Source organism: Urocitellus parryii, chromosome 3, assembly GCF_045843805.1.
Source record: "Urocitellus parryii isolate mUroPar1 chromosome 3, mUroPar1.hap1, whole genome shotgun sequence".
Taxonomy (NCBI): domain Eukaryota; kingdom Metazoa; phylum Chordata; class Mammalia; order Rodentia; family Sciuridae; genus Urocitellus; species Urocitellus parryii.
Genome location: NC_135533.1, coordinates 155,429,126 through 155,447,856, shown reverse-complemented (window position 1 = coordinate 155,447,856; position 18,731 = coordinate 155,429,126). Strand labels below are relative to the sequence as shown.

The 18,731-nt window shown below is 45.7% G+C and overlaps 1 protein-coding gene across 2 annotated transcripts in view; it reads left to right on the top strand.

Moving 5' to 3' along the window:
• Ppil2 (peptidylprolyl isomerase like 2) overlaps positions 1-18,731 on the top strand; it is a 31,965-nt gene that overhangs the window by 11,918 nt on the left and 1,316 nt on the right. For both annotated transcript variants that reach the window (XM_026401730.2, XM_026401731.2), the window contains 14 exons: positions 1,798-1,889; positions 2,924-3,013; positions 3,777-3,852; positions 5,531-5,691; positions 7,499-7,574; positions 7,885-7,991; positions 8,597-8,686; positions 9,038-9,071; positions 9,646-9,763; positions 16,047-16,103; positions 16,779-16,851; positions 16,937-16,999; positions 17,126-17,262; positions 17,596-17,698. In XM_026401730.2, coding sequence (XP_026257515.2) covers positions 1,798-1,889; positions 2,924-3,013; positions 3,777-3,852; positions 5,531-5,691; positions 7,499-7,574; positions 7,885-7,991; positions 8,597-8,686; positions 9,038-9,071; positions 9,646-9,763; positions 16,047-16,103; positions 16,779-16,851; positions 16,937-16,999; positions 17,126-17,262; positions 17,596-17,692 — 1,271 coding nt within the window. In that variant the 3' untranslated portion in view covers positions 17,693-17,698. The remainder of the gene's footprint in view (positions 1-1,797; positions 1,890-2,923; positions 3,014-3,776; positions 3,853-5,530; positions 5,692-7,498; positions 7,575-7,884; positions 7,992-8,596; positions 8,687-9,037; positions 9,072-9,645; positions 9,764-16,046; positions 16,104-16,778; positions 16,852-16,936; positions 17,000-17,125; positions 17,263-17,595; positions 17,699-18,731) is intronic.

Sequence of the window (18,731 nt, the reverse complement as noted above, 5' to 3'; positions counted from 1 at the left end):
ACTTTGAAGGCGATTAGCTCATTGTGGCACAGTGTTCTGAGGAGGATAAAATTACTTTGACCTGGAGTGATGATAAATGTTCATTTATTTAAAAAAAAAAAAAACACAGAGAGTAAATCTGATGGAAAGGAGGCAGGAAGCCAAGTGAGGACCTGGAGAAGAGCATTCCAGGCAGTTGAGTATACCCAGTACAAAGCCCTGAAATGGGCATGCATTTGAGGGTGTCTGTCCAATCAGAAATCCAGAGTTGCTGGGACAGCATGGGCAAGGAGTAGAGGCAGAGGATATGGTCGAGATTGAGTTGCAATGGGAGGCACAACAATCCTACAGAGCCTGGGTGGGAGCCTATAGGAGGACCTCGCCTCATTTTTTTTTTTTTTAATATTTTTATGTGATGCTGAGGATCGAACCCAGTGCCTTATGCATGCTAGGCAAGCACTGTACCACTGAGCCACAACCCCAGCCCTCGCCTCATTTTTTTGTTGGATGTTTTTACTGGGTGGGGGTTGGTACTAGGGATTGAACCTAGGAACTTGTACATGTTAGGCAGGTGCTCTGTCACTGAGCTATACTCCCAGCCTGTTTTATTTTTATTTATTTATTTATTTATCTATTTATTTATTTATTTATTGGAACCAGGGATTGAATCCAAGGGCACCTAACCACTGAGCCACATCCCTAGTCCTAAAATTTTTTATTTTGAGGGGCTGGGGATGTGGCTCAAGCGGTAGCGCGCTCGCCTGGCATGCGTGCGGCCCGGGTTCAATCCTCAGCACCACATACCAACAAAGATGTTGTGTCCGCCAAAAACTAAAAAATAAATATTAAAATTCTCTCTCTCTCTCTCTCTCTCTCTCTTAAAAAAAATTTAGAAAAGGGCTGGAGATGTGGCTCAAGAGGTAGCGCGCTCGCCTGGCATGCGTGCGGCCCGGGTTCGATCCTCAGCACCACATACAAACAAAGATGTTGTGTCCACCGAATACTAAAAAATAAAAATATTTTTTAAAAAAATTTAAAAAAATAATTTTTTTTATTTTGAGATAGGTTCTCACTAGGTTGCTTACAGCCTCACTGAGTTGCTGATGATAAGGACTAAAATCGTCACAGTAGCATTACATTACTTAAAAATTTAATAGGCATTTCTTAGTCTAATTAAATGTGTACCCACTGGTAAAATCTCCATGGTTTACTCATTTTTTATAGTTTTCAAATCAGGATTTTAAAGAATTCCACTCAGATACATGTGGGTGACATCGATAAGACCCTTAGTCTTTAAGTTCCTGCCTCCCTTTTGTTTTGAGTTTTATTTGTTGGGACTTACTAGACAGGGCTGCTGGGTGGGGGCTTATTAGGGCAGGGGATCATCAGGTATTTGCCACAGTAGTCCAGGTGAGAGATGAGGAAGGTGAGGAGACAGTGTGGCTGGTGGGTGCTACAGGTGTGAGAAATAGGAGAGGCAGTCAAGACTAAATCACTGGGAGAATGGGCTGTTTCCTGTGCAGGGATGGCTTCAAGAGGAGGAGGAAAAGTGACTAGCATGGGGGTCACCTGGGACAGGGTAGGTCCATCCATCTGAGGAAAGTGAGGCAGGGATTTACTGAATGAATAGGAGTTTACTAATGAGGCTTGGGAGTGGGACTTGAGCAGCTGTTGTCCCTCTGGTTCTTGGGGTTTTTCCTCCTCCCTTTCTCTGACCCACAGCCTGAGTTCACTCCTGCCCTGGCCCTCAGTGGTCTTCTTTGGAATGATCAAAGTTCTCAAGGGTGACTAGCTTTCCTGTGTGTGCCTTCTCTCTAGAGAAGTATCACTGCCCGGTGCTGTTCACTGTGTTCACCAATAACACCCACATTGTGGCCATCAGGACAACTGGCAATGTCTATGCCTACGAGGTGGGTCCTCACTGCAGGGAATGTGGGACTGTATGGCATCAGGCTCTTGGGTGTGTGCTTTGGGTGTACTCTCTCATCTTGGCTGGAGTTAGGAATGAACCCAATACAACAAGCATGGTCTGTTCTCATGGGATTTATAGTCATAGCCACTAGCACAAGCTTTCATACCCAGACCCAATTGGGTACCTTCCCATTTCAAACAGATCCAGAAAAGTGGAGAGGTACTTCCTGGGCCTTCTGGACCTGGAGTCCAAGCAATTTTGATTGCTGAGCGGGGAGTCTTAATACCCCAGAGGGCAAAGATCAGGCCCAGGAAGGAACCTTTGCTCAGAGAACAGGCCCCCAGGGCTACAAGGGAGCTCTTGGACCCCATGGGGCAAGGGAAGGCCATGTCCTGAAAGAGATATCCCTAGGAAGGAGTGAGTGCCAGGCTGGTGAGAGGAGTTCTGGCAGGGAGTAGATGTAGGGATAGGAGGCAGCAGTTTCCATACAAGTGCTCTTGCTCAGAGCAGGGGCAGGGAGGAGCCTTACTTTGTGGAAAAGCCTGTGCCTTTTTGTTTCCTCACCTGGACATTTTCAGAGTCTCAGTGGCCAGTGCTGTCCCAGGAACTCTTGGGCTGCTTCTTGCCCAAAGCACATGGATTGGCTTGGTTAGTCCTTGCTGAGCACCAGTAGACTCTACTAGGGCAGGCATCTTGTATTCTTGCTCACCACCTGTCTCTGGTCCTACCACTGGGCCTGGTGCATGAGCAGTGAAGATGGAAATGAGTGGGGGGTGGCCTCACTGAGCCTGTTGGCCAATATGTAAAATGTATCCTGACAGCATCCCATAAAGAGTGCTGAGCGCACTGGGTTCCAGTTGCTGTCTGGGGTGCTGCCAGCCAGCTCTGCCCTTCATGAAGGGGTTGTGGCCAGGAGCCATGTAGTCTCCACCTGATTCCTCACCTCTCAGTAGTGCTGTGATCTAGCCAGCACCAGGCCTTCCTTCCTGCAGTCTCCCAGAGCATTGTAACTCTTGGTCTGACTGACTGCAGGCAGTGGAGCAACTAAACATCAAGGCAAAGAACTTTCGGGACCTGTTGACTGATGAGCCCTTCTCTCGACAGGACATCATCACTCTCCAGGTGAGTGTCCCCTCCTATAAGGAAAACCTACTCCATAACCTCTGTTCTGTTTCTCTTTCCTGCCCAGCTTGATTACCTCTCCCTTGATTGTATGGTTGTGATTCCTTAGCCTCTTAGCACGCCCAACCCCACCCTGGCCTTTGGCATGGGAAACTACCTCTGTGACTCTCATGGCTCCTACAGTGCCTCTCTGTTGTCAGGGGGCCTTATCTCTTTCCAACAGCCATCTCAGGGCATCTGAATAGCAGCTTTACAGGCTGGCCCTGCTCCAGTCACCTTGAGGACAGGAATGGGCACATGCTTCATGCAGCATGAAAATAGGGTATCCCTATAGTTGTTGGGGAACCTTGAGTGAACCCATGAGAACTCTGACATTGAAAAGCAAGGGCCACCAGATTGGAGCTAAGGTTAGAGCAGGCCTATAGGAGCCACCAGTTCCCCTCTGTGGCTTGTTCCATACTGATTGGAGCTTGGCTCCATTGCTACCAGGCCATTCAATAGCAGCAAGTGAAGCTTCATAACTGTGTTCCCCAGAGGGAGAGGATGTAGTTTGCCAGTCATCTGAGCAACTAGATGGTCTGTGCCCTATCCCTACTCATCCTCACTTGTCACCCAGCCTGCAGCAGAATCCCCCCTCCTTGCCTGCTCAATCCCTCAGTGCTGGCCTCTTCTTTGGGCACATGACCACCACCCTTTGCTGCCTGTGGCAGTTGTTTGGTCACCGTCCTGGGTTTACTCTCCTGCGTATTTTCTTTTGCTGTAGGACCCCACCAATTTGGACAAGTTCAATGTCTCCAACTTCTTTCATGTTAAGAATAACATGAAAATAACAGACCCAGGTACGTACAACCAGGGACTGGTCTGGGTGGAACATGGGCTGCACCCCCTAGGCAAAGCCCCTGCCTTCCTAGGGTCCAGGGACTCCAGGGTTCTGGCCCCAGCCTAGCTTTGCCCCAAGTTTCCTGAATCCATGTTCAGTGTCTGACATTCAGAGAATCTGCCAGCTGCTTGTCATGGGAACCCCAAAAGGTCAGACTTGCCAGGACATCTCATTTTCCTTTCCTCAGCTCTGGTGGCCATGGGCACCCACCTGGATTTCTGTTGGCCAGTGCTTTCTCTAGGGAGTATTGACAGAGGTGTCACTGAGGTGGAGGCTCTGGGTGACATCAGACTCATGTCTTGGGGGCAGCTGGGCCCTTTGTCTTTCTATTTCCTGTGGTTGGTCAGTGTCAAGGAGCCTACTGTGGAATGAAGTAGGAGCTCTCCAATTTTCTTAGCTGACTTAAGGCTGCTTTTGAGGACCCAGGAAGACTTGGGCCAAGATTAGTTGGCATCAGTGCTGCTGAGAACAGCATCCCAGATACTCAGTGATGCACACTGTATGAACCAGTTAGAATTTAGCGATGCTGAGGCTGAGCACACAGTTGAGGAGCTCTGACCTCCGGAGACCTGGAGGCCAAGTCTAGGGCCCAGGTATGCTGTTCCTTTCCTTCAGGTAAGCAGCAGCATGCACCATCCTGCCTGGTACATTTCATATCTGGAAAGACCCCAAACACATTTTAAATAGTTTTTTTTTTTTTTTTTTTGCAATACTGGGGATGGAACCCAGGGGTACTTGACCACTGAGCTACATCCCAACCCTCTGTATTTTTGTTTTTATTTTTACTTTGAGACAGGGTCTCACTGAGTTGCCAAGACTGGCCTTAAACTTGCAATCCTGCCTCAAACTCCTGAGTAGCTGGGATTTTAGGCATATGTACCACTGTACCAAGCTACGTAGATATAGTTTTTTTATACTGGGAATTGAACCCAGAGGCCAGAAGCATTTTACTAGTGAGCTATCATCTATATCCCTAGCTCTTTTTATTTTTTAGGTTGAGACAAGGTCTCACTAAGTTTCTAAGGCTGGTCTTAAACTTGTAATCCTCATGTCTTAGCCTCATGAGTTGCTGGGGTTACAGGTGTGTGCCACTGTACCTAGAATAAGAAAAAAAATTTTAAAAATATTTTTTAGTTGTAGGTGGACACAATACCTTCATTTTATTTTCATGTGGTGCTGAGGATTGAACCCAGTGCCTCATGCATGCTAAGTGAGTGCTTTACCCCGAGCCACAACCGTAGCCCAAGAAAAAAAAAATTAAGTTATAAAAGCAAAACATATACTATTAAAGTGGGGGAATGTATAGATGAACATAAGTAAGAAAATAAAAGTCAACCCTAAGCCTCTCGCCCATCCTAAGACTGCTGTTGACTGCATGGAAAAGACCTCTTCAGGCCTGGGACCAGGTACCCAGGGCAGTGTGTGTGCTCAGAATATCTGGCCTTGGTGGACCCATCACTGCTGCTGCAGTACAATCTGTGTTAGTAGTATGGGATCCACAACATATCTAGTGACCCTAGCCTAAACTTTCTGGTGGCTTCTGCTACTGTAGTTGGCTCTGGATTTCTGTCTCCATCATATCCATCTATGGATGCTTCTGTGGCTTGGCTGCTCAGGACCTCCATGCTGTTTTGTAGATGAGGAAAAGGCCAAACAGGACCCATCTTATTATTTGAAAAACACAAACACCGAGACCCGAGAAACACTGCAGGAGCTGTACAAGGAGTTCAAAGGGGATGAAATCTTGGCAGCCACCATGAAGGCCCCAGAGAAGAAGAAAGTGGACCAGCTAAATGCTGTAAGTAGGCAGCTCTGAACCTGTGAAGTGATTCTGGGGCAGGGACTCATGGAGCCTAGGATACATTTGGAGGGAATGTGACTGGGACCTTCTCTAGAACTGTTGTGGCCCTAAGGGCCCTGGATACTCAACTCTTAGGACTGCTGAGATAGCGGGCCCCAAGAGAGTGAGGAGGGTCACACAGACCTCCTGACTGAGTGTGAAAGAATGGGTGGTAAGCCAAGGACAAAAGAGTTGGTCAAGCTGAGGAAGGGCTGCTTTATGCCTTGGTCCCTGACCTGAACTTGGGTGACTAGCTGTCTGCCTCCAGGGACTGTGTTTATATCTTAGGACACAGCAGTCTTAGAATATGCAGGTCTGAAGCTGGGCTTGGTGGTGCACGCCTGTAATCCCAGTTGCTCGGGAGGCTGAGACAGGAGGATTACGAGTTCAAAGCCAGCCTTAGCAACTTAGTGAGTCACTAAGCAACTGAGTGAGACAATATCTCTGTATAAAATATAAAATAGGGCTGAGGATGTGGCTCAGTGGTTGAGTGCCCCTGAGTTCAATCCCTAGTACCAAAAACAAAACAAGACAAAAAAAAAACCCTGGAGGTCTGTGGTGGCAGGGAGACAGGGCCCACTTGGTACTGGAACCTACAGTAAAGCCAGGGAGACTTTCAGGGACTGCTGAGATGTTTGGGACCGCCTGCCTGAGCTTTGCCTGGGATGTCCTGTTCATGTCTCCTTGAGGTTCCATCAGCAGTGGTAATGCTGGTATTTGTCACAGTCTCTCAGGCCCAGATCTCTTTCTCCTCTGTGCAGGCATGACTGGTGAGCTAGATCTGCAGGCAGAGCAGAGGCTGGGAGTAGCTAGCTCTGAGTTTCTCTCCCCCATGAAGAATTAATGAACAAAATTTTGGAAAATTAAAAAGAAGTTCAGCTAGGTATGGTGGCACATGTCTGTAATCCTAGCTGCTTGGGAGGCTGAGGCAGGAGGATCACAAGTTCAAAGGCAGCTTTAGCAATTTAGCAAGGCCCTCCATAACTTGGCCAGACCCTGTCTCAAAATAAAAAATAAGAAGGGCTGGGGATGTTGTTCAGTGGATAAAAGCCCCTGAGTTCAATCACTAATACCAAAAAAAAAAAAAAAAAAAAAAGTTCTTTGCCTATAATCTTCCCAATGGAACACAGCCATCCTTAGCACATTGCATTTCTTATGGGCAAGCCCACTTTATTGTCTTCTCTTTAGAATAAAAAATAAATAACACTTATTAGGACTTTGTTTTTTTCTTGATTAAAGTGATCATTTTTTTTCTAAATTTTTTTTTATTAGATGTTGATGGACCTTTATTTTATTCATTTATATGCTGTGGTGAGAATTAGAATTGAACCCAGTGCCTTGCACATGCTAGGCAGATGCTCTATCACTGAGCCACAACTCCAGCCCTGAGATTATTTCTTAATGTAGAACAATTTGAAATCTTTAGAAACAAGTCCCTTGTACTTCTATCCCTGAAGAAGGCTGGCCCTCTGTGATACTTATTCTCAGTGTTGACCTTCCATCATAAGTTGGAGCCAAGTTGAGGCTGTGGACCACTGGTTCCCACCCAGGCCAATTTTACTCCCTTGGGCCTGGCCTTGGCCTCTCCTTCCATGGCCTTTACCATGCTCCTTGTCCCTCTAGCCCTGCTGTCTTCCAATTCTGAACACTGAGGGAAAGGCCCTTAAAATGCTGGCTGTCTCACTGGGACTGTGTGTGTGTGGTGGTCAGGGAAGCTGAGAGAGAGGGATAGGGAAGGACCTAAGCTGCATGGTTTTCTTGGCAGGCCCACTATTCCACGGGGAAGGTCAGTGCTTCCTTCACCTCCACTGCCATGGTGCCGGAGACGACACATGAAGCAGGTAGCTGCCTGACTCTTAGGTCCCTGGGGACACAAGTTCACAGTAGCAGCATATGGGGCCTCCTTCCTGTCACATAGGTACTGCCCATCCCCAACTTGGGTCCAGATATTTCCAGCACCCCCCTTTTAAGTACTGAGTCCCTGCCTGTCCCTTGTGGCCCTAAACCCCATGGTTCCCAGGCAGGTCTGCCTATGAACAGGACAGACCTTCAGCCTTCAGCTCCTGCACTGCCTTTACAGGTCAGGGGGACTGGGTAGAGGGGCTGTCCCAGGTGAAAGGTGGGATTGGAGCTTGGGCCTCTGTTCAACAGCTGCTATTGATGAAGATGTGCTACGCTACCAGTTTGTGAAGAAGAAGGGCTATGTGCGGTTGCACACCAACAAAGGTGATCTTAATCTGGAACTGCACTGCGACCTGGTAGGTGTGACAGCCAGTCCCCTCACCCAATATGAGGTCTTATCTGCATTCTTATTCAGAGGATGAGGTCTTTCTTTTTTAATATCTTTGTTTTGATTATTTATTTTTATGTGGTGCTGTGGATCAAACCCAGTGCCTCTCATATGTGAGGCAAGTGCTCTGTCACTGAGCCAAAACCCCAGCCCAAAGGATGGGGTCTTATTTCAGCATCCTTGCCTTAAACATGAAGCTACAGTTAGAATATGCTTGTAGCAAGTCCAGCTTGTCTCTCAGGGAAAGCTGAGGTGGTGTCCTGGCTTCAGTGTCAGGGGCCCTATTAGCAGCATAATGTATCTCCTCAACCACTTGCTGGGCAGGTGTGGAGGTGTGCACACATTCCAAAAAAGGGACCCAACTCCACTTCTGCTCTGTAGTTGCAGATGTCCTGTTGTTTTAGTTTCTGGGACCCATTCTTGACCCCTTGTTGAGGCTATACTGGACTAGGGTCTCTGTTGCTCTGTAGTCTGGGTAACTGCCCATCCCTGCTCATGATAAAGACCCTGTGTGGCTTTTGTGACCCTAAATTTGGCTGCTTCATGCCTCAGAACCATTGGGCTATTTTTCAGACACCAAAAACCTGCGAAAACTTCATCAAGCTCTGCAAGAAGTGCTATTATGATGGCACCATCTTTCACAGGTCCATCAGGAACTTTGTGGTGAGTGTCACCAGTCAGTGTTAGCCACAGATGGACTCAGTGGGCATGGGGGAGCTGAATGGGCTTGTCTCTGCCTTGAGTGGGCATCTGGGCCAGGTCTTGGTGGCCTGTGTACATTTTGTAGGTGAATCCTCTGTGAGATATCTTGAAGACTAGCTTTTAAGTTCTAACCCATGTAGAACTGGGTTCAGGCAGAAAGATGGTCTGGAGGCCTGTTGTCCTCACTGAAACCTCAGCCCCTCTGGATAGCCTGTCTTGTAGGTGGGGAATATGTTTAGGCAGGGCAGACAGTGTAGTGGAAGGCAGCAGGTGGCCTCAGGCTGACTAGCTCACTGGCTTTTGTTCTTGCAGATCCAAGGAGGAGACCCCACAGGCACAGGCACAGGTAGGTACTAATGCTACACCTGTCCCTGACACCATTGGCTATTCCTTGGGATGTGAGGGGCAGGTTGGTGAGGTGAGCTCTGGATAGAGAATGTGGAAGACAAGAATTAGGATTGTACCTTAACCACCAGCACTGCGTGCTACCTCAGGGATGTCCCTTTGTTTTCCTGTTTTAGGTGCTTATGAGGCCTGTAAAATTGGGGTAGTGGTGTCTCCCTGGGGCCCCAGAGGCACCCCTCCATCAGAAACAAAGGGAGGCTGGAGGGCCTTAGATCCTGGGCTGGCTTCCCTCCTGCTGAATCTCAAACCTCATACTGCCTTTCAGCTGCTTCACTCAGCATGGTGCAGTGATAATGCCTTGTAGCTTTAGAGTTCTATTCCCTGGCTTCTTGGGGACAGGGCTGAGTGATCAACACTCAGCCAATGTGAAGGTGATGGAGTCCAGGGGAGGTTGGCAATGTGATGCCTCAGGTCCGAGGGCTTTTTCTAAAGTACTCCTGCTCCAATGAATTGCCAATACCCCTTGGGAATCAGGTTTTAGGGCTGCCAACTGACTGTTTTTCTTCATGTTCTAGGAGGTGAGTCATACTGGGGAAAGCCCTTCAGAGATGAGTTCCGGCCCAATCTCTCTCACACAGGACGAGGCATCCTCAGCATGGCCAACTCGGGGCCGAACACCAACAAATCTCAGTTGTAAGTCTGGGTCCAGTTGGCCCAGTGGGGCTGCCATGGGATGACCTGGGGAGGGACCCAAAGTTTCCTGCAGTGTCTTCCTCTTCTCCTTAAAGGTTGTGCTAGGCCCGAATCAAATCCAAACTATATAGCACACCTAGGCTGAGTGTGTATCCCTGCACTCAAAAGGGGGAGCCCCCTAGGCTGGGGATGTAGCTTAGTGGTAGAATGCTTGCCTAATTTGCATGAGGCTCTGGATTTGATCTCTAGTACTGTTGCCCCCCGCCAAAAAAAAAAAAAAAAAAAAAAAATCCCCAAGCAAGTTACTATTTAGAACTGCATGTGTTCCTATGAGAGCAGCATCCAGCAGTTTATCAGAGGTAAAGGCCTCTTAGAGGAAAGCCAATGGAACCGGACTGTGTGAGTGACCAGGAGGACATGCCAGGGGAGTTCAGTGTATTGGATTAGCACATCGGGAGGGAGGCATGCAGGGGACAGGTGCTGGAGGTGTAGTTGGGGGACAGAGAGGCCTCTGTGTATGGACCATGGCTACAGGAGGATGGCAGCAGGGCCTGTGGATGCCTGGTTATGTTGGAAGGAGTCAGGCACCTGTATTTTTAAAGAATAGGTATTCATATTTCATTTATTCATTACTTAAGAATTTGGCTTGACTTTACTTTTAGATATGTCATTTTTGTATGTGTGTGCTAGGGGTCAAACTCAGGGCTTGCACCACTGAGCCACACCCCTGGCCTGTATGTCTTTTTATCTTTTAGTGCGATTTCTTATGGTCCCCTGTTTTCCTGAATAAAACTACTTAAGAATTTTTATAATTTGTAGTATTTTTGTAAATGGATTTTTTCTAAATTGTAGGTGATTATTGCTTATGTAGAGTAAAACTATTTTATATCTAGCTACTTTATCAAAATTAGAGTTTTTAAGAAGAATTTCCTGGGTTTTCTAGATATTCAAGTCCATCAGTAAAATCTGGCGTCCACTTCCCTGTATGTGCATCAGTCATATTGATGTCACCTGTTGGGGCAGAAGACATAGGCATCCTGCCACTCTGAAATGTGTTTTTGCCATCTGATAATATTTGTCACTGGACCTGGTTTTTAGGAGAGGTTAGATGAATTGCCAGAGACTTTTTTATTACCCTTTGTCAAGATGATCATTTTTCTGTCCTCACTGTAATGTGGTCTTGGTCATGTGAACTGGCTTGATCAGGCATGGGTGGGAAAGGTGTGCACTAGCAGGCTTTATGGCCTAGAATAGTTAAAATTATACTAGTGTCCCCAGGTGTTAATAGTTGGCCAAGGACAGCACATAATGATGTGCTGCTTCCCTCAGGGCTTCCTCTGTACACCCAGCCAGAATTTTGTCTGTTTGACAAGAATTTGACTCATGTGTCCCAGAATTTTAGTTGTTTCCATGGAATCCTGAGTTCTCTTTGTCTCAGTGCTGACATCTCCTTTCTCATTCCCAAGCAGTCTGTTCCTTCCTTGTTCATGAAAGATTTATCTGTTTTTAGTTTCTGTGTAATTGTTTTCTGTTTCTACCTTTGATTGCTTCCTCCAGTTTTCTTTTCACTTTCTCCACTTTTAGCTTTATTTACTCTCTACCATGAAGACAGATGAAGTCTACTTTTTTTTAGAGGTGCTAGGGATCAAACACAGGGCTTCAAATAAGCTAGGCAAACTCTCTCACCAAGCTATACCACCAGCCCTGTACATTTGAAGGGTATATTCCTCATTCACAGCTTGCTGGTCATTGTTAGTTTCCCTTTTAATTTCTTCTCAGCTTTCTTTCTTGCCTTTTTTCTTTTTTTGTGTGCTGGGGATTGAATCCAGGGCCTTGTGCATGCAAGGCAAGCACTCTACCAGCTGAGCTATATCCCCAGCCCTCCTCTTAACTTTCTTATTTCCAAGTAGTTTGGGTACATTTGTTTTTATTGTTTTGTTTTATGGGGGGTACTTTGTTTATGGAATCTAACTTATTTGAATTAGGATCCCATTCTTGTGGTTGAACATGATGTGGAGTTTCATTGGTCATATATTCACATATGAACATAGGAAAGTTTTGTCCTATTGTTTATTTTTTTTTGTGACTGGGAAATAAACCCAGGGTCTTCTATCTGCTGGATAGGCCACTCTACTACTGAGCTGCACACTGTTTTTCCCAGCTTTTTTTTTTTTTTTTTTTTTGATACAGGGTCTTGCTAAGTTGCCTGGCTACTTGCAAACTTGTGATCCTATCAAGGAGCTGGGATTACAGATGTGAACCAATATTCCTGACTTACTTATTTTTTTCACCTTACTTATAATTTTTCAGATTAACTAGACTGTAAAACAATGTGGGCCATTTGCCTTCTTTTTTTATTTCTAATATTGTTTTGTACTAGTTCTGATAACTTTTACTTTAGTATCCTCAAAGAATTTTATTTATTTTTTTCTTTTTCTTTTTTCTTTTATTATTAGTTGTTCAAAACATTACAAAGCTCTTGACATATCATATTTCATATATTTGATTGAAGTGGATTATGAACTCCCATTTTACTCAAAGAATTTTAGACTTTTTTTTTTTTTCATCTTTGTTTTCCCTCACCTTTTTTCTTTTGTATCCTTCCTATTTTCTTCAGGCTCATTTTATTCTCTTTCTTAGCTTCTTTTACTGTGTTAGAAATCAGCAAGAGAACTGCTGGAAGGCAGAATTCAGGTCTGTATAATTGCAGGTTTGACATGAGACTTACTAGAGAGCCTTGTGTGTGGTCAGCCTGGTGGGTTCCTTTGGCCAGGTGATGTGTTCAGTGTGGCCTGGTGGTTCAGTCCTGTGTGTCTTGCTGGCAAGGCCTATGCTGGTTTTCAGGGATGGGGGTAGCATGATGCTATCACAGCAGGGTTGTGCCTACCTACTCCACTGCCTGGGGAGTAGCTTTGTGCCTCCTGATGACTTCCCCCAAGACATTTCTTGCCTTCTTTCCTGTTTGATGTCTTCTTCTACCTCTTTACTTTCAGCTTTTTATATTCTGAACTTTGTAGAGCTTTTGTTTAAAGGCATACACTTGGATTTTGTTTTATTTTAGTTTATCCTGACAGTATTTTTTGTTTGTTTTAGATATACATGACAGGGGCTGGGGATGTGGCTCAAGTGGTAGCGTGCTCGCCTGGCATGCGTGCAGCCTGGGTTCGATCCTCAGCACCACATACAAACAAAGATGCTGTGTCCGCCGAAAACTAAAAAATAAATTTTAAAGTTCTCTCTCTCTCTCTTTTTTTTTTTTTTGAGAATTTTTAATATTTATTTTTTAGTTCTCGGCGGACACAACATCTTTGTTGGTATGTGGTGCTGAGGATCGAACCCGGGCGGCACGCATGCCAGGCGAGCGTGCTACCACTTGAGCCACATCCCCAGCCCCTCTCTCTCTCTTTAAAAAAAAAATATATATACATGACAGTAGATTGTATTTTGATATAATATATATACATGGAGTATAACTTATTTGAATTAGGATCCCATTCTTGTAGTTGAACATGATGTGGATTTCATTGGTCAGATAGTCATATATGAACATAGGAAAGTTTTGTCTGATTCATTCTACTGTCTTTTCTATTCCCATCCTTCTCCCTTCCCTTCATTCCCCTTTGTCTAATCCAAAGAATAATGTTCTTCCTTCCCCCTCTCTTACTGTATGGTAGCATCCACATATCAGAACATTCAGCCTTTGTTTTTTTGGGATTATCTTTTTTCACTTAGCATGATAGTCTCCAGTTTCATTCTTCTTTATAGTTGAGTGGTTGAGTAATGTTCCATTGTGTATATATCCCACATTTTCTTTCTTTCTTTCTTTTTTTTTTTTTTTCAAAGAGAGAGTGAGAGAGGAGAGGACAGAGAGAGAGAGAGAGAATTTTTAATATTTATTTTTTAGTTCTCGGCAGACACAACATCTTTGTTGGTATGTGCTGCTGAGGATCGAACCCAGGCCACACGCATGCCAGGCATGCCACGCTACCACTTGAGCCACAGCCCCAGCTCCTATTTGTATTTTTGATAATTGCCATTCTGATTGGAGTGAGATGGAATCTCGTTATAATTTTAATTTGCATTCCTTTAATTGCTGGAGATGTTGAACATTTTTTTCATTTATTTTTTGACTATTCGTATTTATTCTCCTATGAAGTGCCTGTTCAGTTCCTTTGCCCATTTATTTATTGGGTTATTTTGTTTTTTTTGATGTTAAGTTTTTTGAGTTCTTTGTATATCCTAGACATTAATGCTCTAGCTGAGGTGCAGTTGGCAAAGATTTTCTCCCATTCTGAAGGCTCTCTGTTCACATTCTTGATTGTTTCCTTTGCTATGAAGAAGCATCTTAGTTTGATACCATCCCATTTATTGATTCTTGATTTTACTTCTTGTGCTTTAGGAATTTTGTTGAGTAAGTCAGTTTCTAAGCCAACAGGATGGAGAGTCGAGCTTATTTTTTCTTCTGGTAAGCACAGGGTCTCTGCTCTAATGCCTTAGTCCTTGATCTACTTTGAGTTGAGTTTTGTGCAGAGTGAGAGATAGGGGTTCAATTTCATTCTACTTCATATGGATTTCACTCTGTTTTCTCAAATGTATGTTTATGGTGCCTTTGTCTAGTATTAGATAACTGTATTTATGTGGTTATGTCTCTGCATCTTTTATTCTGTTCCATTGGTCTTTGTGTCTGTTTCAGTGCCAATACCATGCTATTTTTGTTACTAGAGCTCTGCAATATAATTTAATGTCTGATATTGTGATGCTTCCTGTGTCACTTTTCTTGGTAAGGATTATTTTGGCTATTCTGGGCCTCATTTTTCCAAATAAATTTCATGACTGCCCTTTCTGTTTCTATGAAGAACGTCATTAGAATTTTAATAAGAATTACATTAAATCTGTGTAGCCCTTTTGGTAGTTTGGCCATTTTGACAATATTTTTTTTAAATATTTATTTTTTAGTTTTTTTATTTTTTATTTTTAGGTGAACACAATATCTTTATTTTATTTTTATGTGTGCTGAGAATCAAACCCAGTGCCTCATGCATGCTAGGCAAGCACGCTACCATTTGAGCCACATCCCCAGTCCCCATTTTGACAATATTAATTTTGCCTATCCAAGAACATGGAAGATCTCCATCTTTTAAGGTCTTCTTTAATTTCTATCTTTAGTGTTCTGTAGTTTTCATTGTAGAGGTCTTTTACTGATTTTGTTAGATTAATTCCCAATTATTGAATGTTTTTTGAGAATATTGTGAATGGGATAATTTTCCTGATTTCTCTTTCAGCTGATTCATCATTAGTATATTGGAATACAATTGGTTTATGGGTGTTAATTTTATATTCTATAAGATCTACTGAATTTGTTTATGAGTTCTAGAAGCTTTCTGGTGGAATTTTTTGGATCTTGTAAATATAGAATCATGTCGTTGGCAAATAGGGATAGTTTGAGTTCTCCTTTTCCTATTCGTATCCCTTTAATTTCTTTCTCTGACAGTCTTAAGTGTGTGCTTAACTTCCAGTTGGTATACTGTTTCCTAGGATCTTACTTTGTGCTTTCAAGTCAGTCTTTTTATGTTTTTTTTTTAATTTTTATTTTTTATTTCCTCTTCTTTCTCCTTGTTTGAAAGTTAGATGTTTTAACTTCTGAGGTAAAGTCTAAAGTTACTACTACATCTCTACCTTCCCCTAGACAAGACACCTGGAGAGCTTTTTCCTTCCAGTCACCCCGGCCTTCTCACATGTCAGTGTCATTGTGCATTTTAATTCTTCCCCATTTTTATATCAGATTAGATGCAGTCATTTTCTGGGTCTTTGTGTATTTATATTACCCAAGTTTCTCAATTCCTTTACTCCCACTCTTGCGTGGCAGCCTCCTTTCTCCTGGTTTGGTGTCCTTCATCCTTCCAGCAGGGCTTATGGTAGTACAGGGCTCTGGTTCTCTCATCCCAGCTGGCTTCTTCTTAAAGCAGTCACTTGAATAGGCTCAAGCAGGGCATGGGGTCTACCCAATAGGAGGTTGGTAACAGCCAAGGAGGCCAACTGCTGTGCTTTATTCTGGGGAGCCACAGATCTGGGGTTAATTTGGTGGGCCTTAGCTAACAACCTGTTTTGGACAGGCAGTACGTGGGAGTCAGATGAGCATGATATACATGCAGAAGCTGTGGGTTCGCAGAGCAGACCCTGGAGGGCAGTGGGCTCCTGCTATGGACCCAGCAGTCACTGAGAAGAGCTAGGCTGGGTGGGATAGCTCACAGAATTCCCTCAACCTCTCTTCCTTCTTCCCCAGCTTTATCACATTCCGTTCCTGTGCTTACCTGGACAAGAAGCACACCATCTTTGGAAGGTAAGAGCAGCTGCTGCATGAAGTTGGGGGTGTCCACTTGGGCCAGGCCATTCTTTCCCCAGCTGGGATCTCTCACTGCCTGTTCCTAACTTGAGCTTGTGCCTGTTGTGCCCTTGTAATGTCTCTGCTGAGGCTGTGGCTGTAGAGTGAGGTATGGGGTATTTCTGTGGAGAGTGGAGAGAGCTCTCCAGACCTGTTGGGTTGACAAGAAGAGACAAGTCCCAGCCCAACCTGGCCAGCTGCCCTGGCTCAGACCTTCCACTTTCCCACTCTGGGTACCCTTTGGATAGTACCCAGGTTGGAGGTCAGGGCCAGGTCCTATCTTTCTCTTCATGCTCCAGGTGTGGGGGTTGGCAGACTTTCCCATAAAGGCCTAGATGATATCTCCAGCTTGGTGGGCCACATGGTCATCTGGGGTTCTGGCATAAAACAGATGTAGTTCTATCCAAATAACTGGGAGTTGGATCTGGACCCAGTTATGGTCTATTTACTTTACCTTCTCTCTTTCAGCCCCTCCAGCAGCTCTGCTGCTGCCCAAGGAGTCAGGCCAATCTGATTGGGTGGTGATTTCATGGGGCCCCATATCTTGGGCCAGTTCCCATTCTGGTGTGCCTCAGGGACTTTGAGGTGTGCTGCCCCAGGGCACATGCATACTCACCTGTCCCTCTGCTCCAGGGTTGTTGGGGGCTTTGACACACTGACAGCCATGGAGAATGTGGAAAGCGACCCCAAAACTGACCGCCCTAAGGTATGTAGCCAGGGAAAGCATAGGGGCCACTGCCTAGTTGTGCAGGGGAGCCTGCTGTTTACTCAACTTGCCCATATGCCACCAGGAGGAGGTCCGCATTGATGCCACCACAGTGTTTGTAGACCCCTATGAGGAGGCAGATGCCCAGGTAAGGAGGGCACAGTGCTACCACCCTGGGAGGGCTTTGGGCAAGCTATGTCATTCCTCACGGGGGCAGAAGGACCTCCACATCTCCAAGACACTCCAGGTCACCCACAGTCCTGTTCCTCTCCAGATTGCACAGGAGCGGAAGAAGACACAGCTTGAAGTGGCCCCAGAGGCCAAGGTGAAGTCCAGCCAGCCTCAGCCTGGGAGCCAGGGCCCCCAGACATATCGCCAAGGGGTGGGCAAGTACATCAATCCAGCTGCCACGTGAGTAGGGCAGGTGGCTCTGCCATATCCCTCCCAAAAGCTAGGACCCATTTTCTACAGTGCTCCCATAGGCAGATCAGGCAGTGGTAAGAAAACCTAATATAGACGTGGGACTGAACTTGTGCCCTGGAGGTCACTGCAGCCACAGGGACTATTCCATACAGGTTTGGGCAGGGCTTCTGTGCAGGCCAAAGAATCTCAGCACTGGGAGTTATGGGATTTCTATGAGGGGAGGGCCAGTAAGTAGTAGGTTTCAGTTCATTTTGAGAGGGATGTGGGAGGGCATGGCCTCCTGGCACATGTGTGGCTGCTGTAGCCTGTTTGTTTTCTCAGGAAACGAGCAGCTGAAGAAGAACCATCAACCAGTACAGCTGCCTCCATATCCAAGAAAAAGCCCAGCCGGGGTTTTGGGGACTTCAGCTCCTGGTAGCAGCAGGTGGTTACTCTGGATCCTGGTAGGGATGAAGGGTTGGGGGAGGTTTGTACCTGTATTCCTGACCTTTCTGCCCATCTTTCAGGCTGTGATCCAATAAAGCTCTTGCCTGTTGCCTGGGTCCCCTTTACTGGCCCCTGGGACCTTGGCTTCCCCATCCTTCACCTGGTGTTGGGGTTCCTTGCTTCTTTCCAAGCTTGAGCCCAGCCTTGGGTCCTGCCCTAGACCCCACATGGGGCTCTGGTCTCCTGTGGGCAGGCCCAGGTTAGTGAGAAAGGCCTTGTCTCCTCCTGTGCTTTCCTTACCCTTTTTTCTGTCATCTCAGGACAGTCCATATGCTCTGATCTTCTGGTACCACTTGGGACCTTGTTAGAAACACAAATTCTCAGACGACTCCAGACATGATCCTGAGCTTCTGGGAGCTGGGACTCCCTAGTGTTTTTGTTTTTTGAAGCGTACTGGGGATCAAACCCAGGGCCTAAGCACTCTACCACTTATCCCGAGCCTCATCCCCAGGCTTTCCCTAGTTTTTTTTTTTAGTTGTAGTTGGATACAATATGTTTAATAAATTTATTTTTATGTGGTGTTGAGGATCAAACCTAGGGCCTCGCAAGTGCTCTACCTCTGAGCCACAACCCCAGTCCCCTAGTCTGTTTCGACAAATGCTCTGGTGCTTCTAACTCTGGAATAGAGCCTTGACAATACTCTGCCACTCCTTGCTTGGAACTGGGCACGCTCACCTTTGGATGTATTAAGCTGCCTTGTCTCTCCACCCGAGTCAAACTTCATGAGGCTTATAGCCCCTGCTGTGATGAGGATAGGGGACAGCACTGGACCTCACTGCTGAGACCCTGCTTCTCAGTCACCAGCTCCTCTGCCAGGCCAGTTCCCTCAGCATTCCTGACTTAAGGGTTCCTTCCATTGACCCATTTTTCTGTGAAAAGTGTCCAAAAAATTTCCACCCACCTGTTCCTGATCACTTTTTGTTCCCTCTTCAGTCTGGCAGCCTAGCTTCTAGTCTCCTGATATTAGTCCC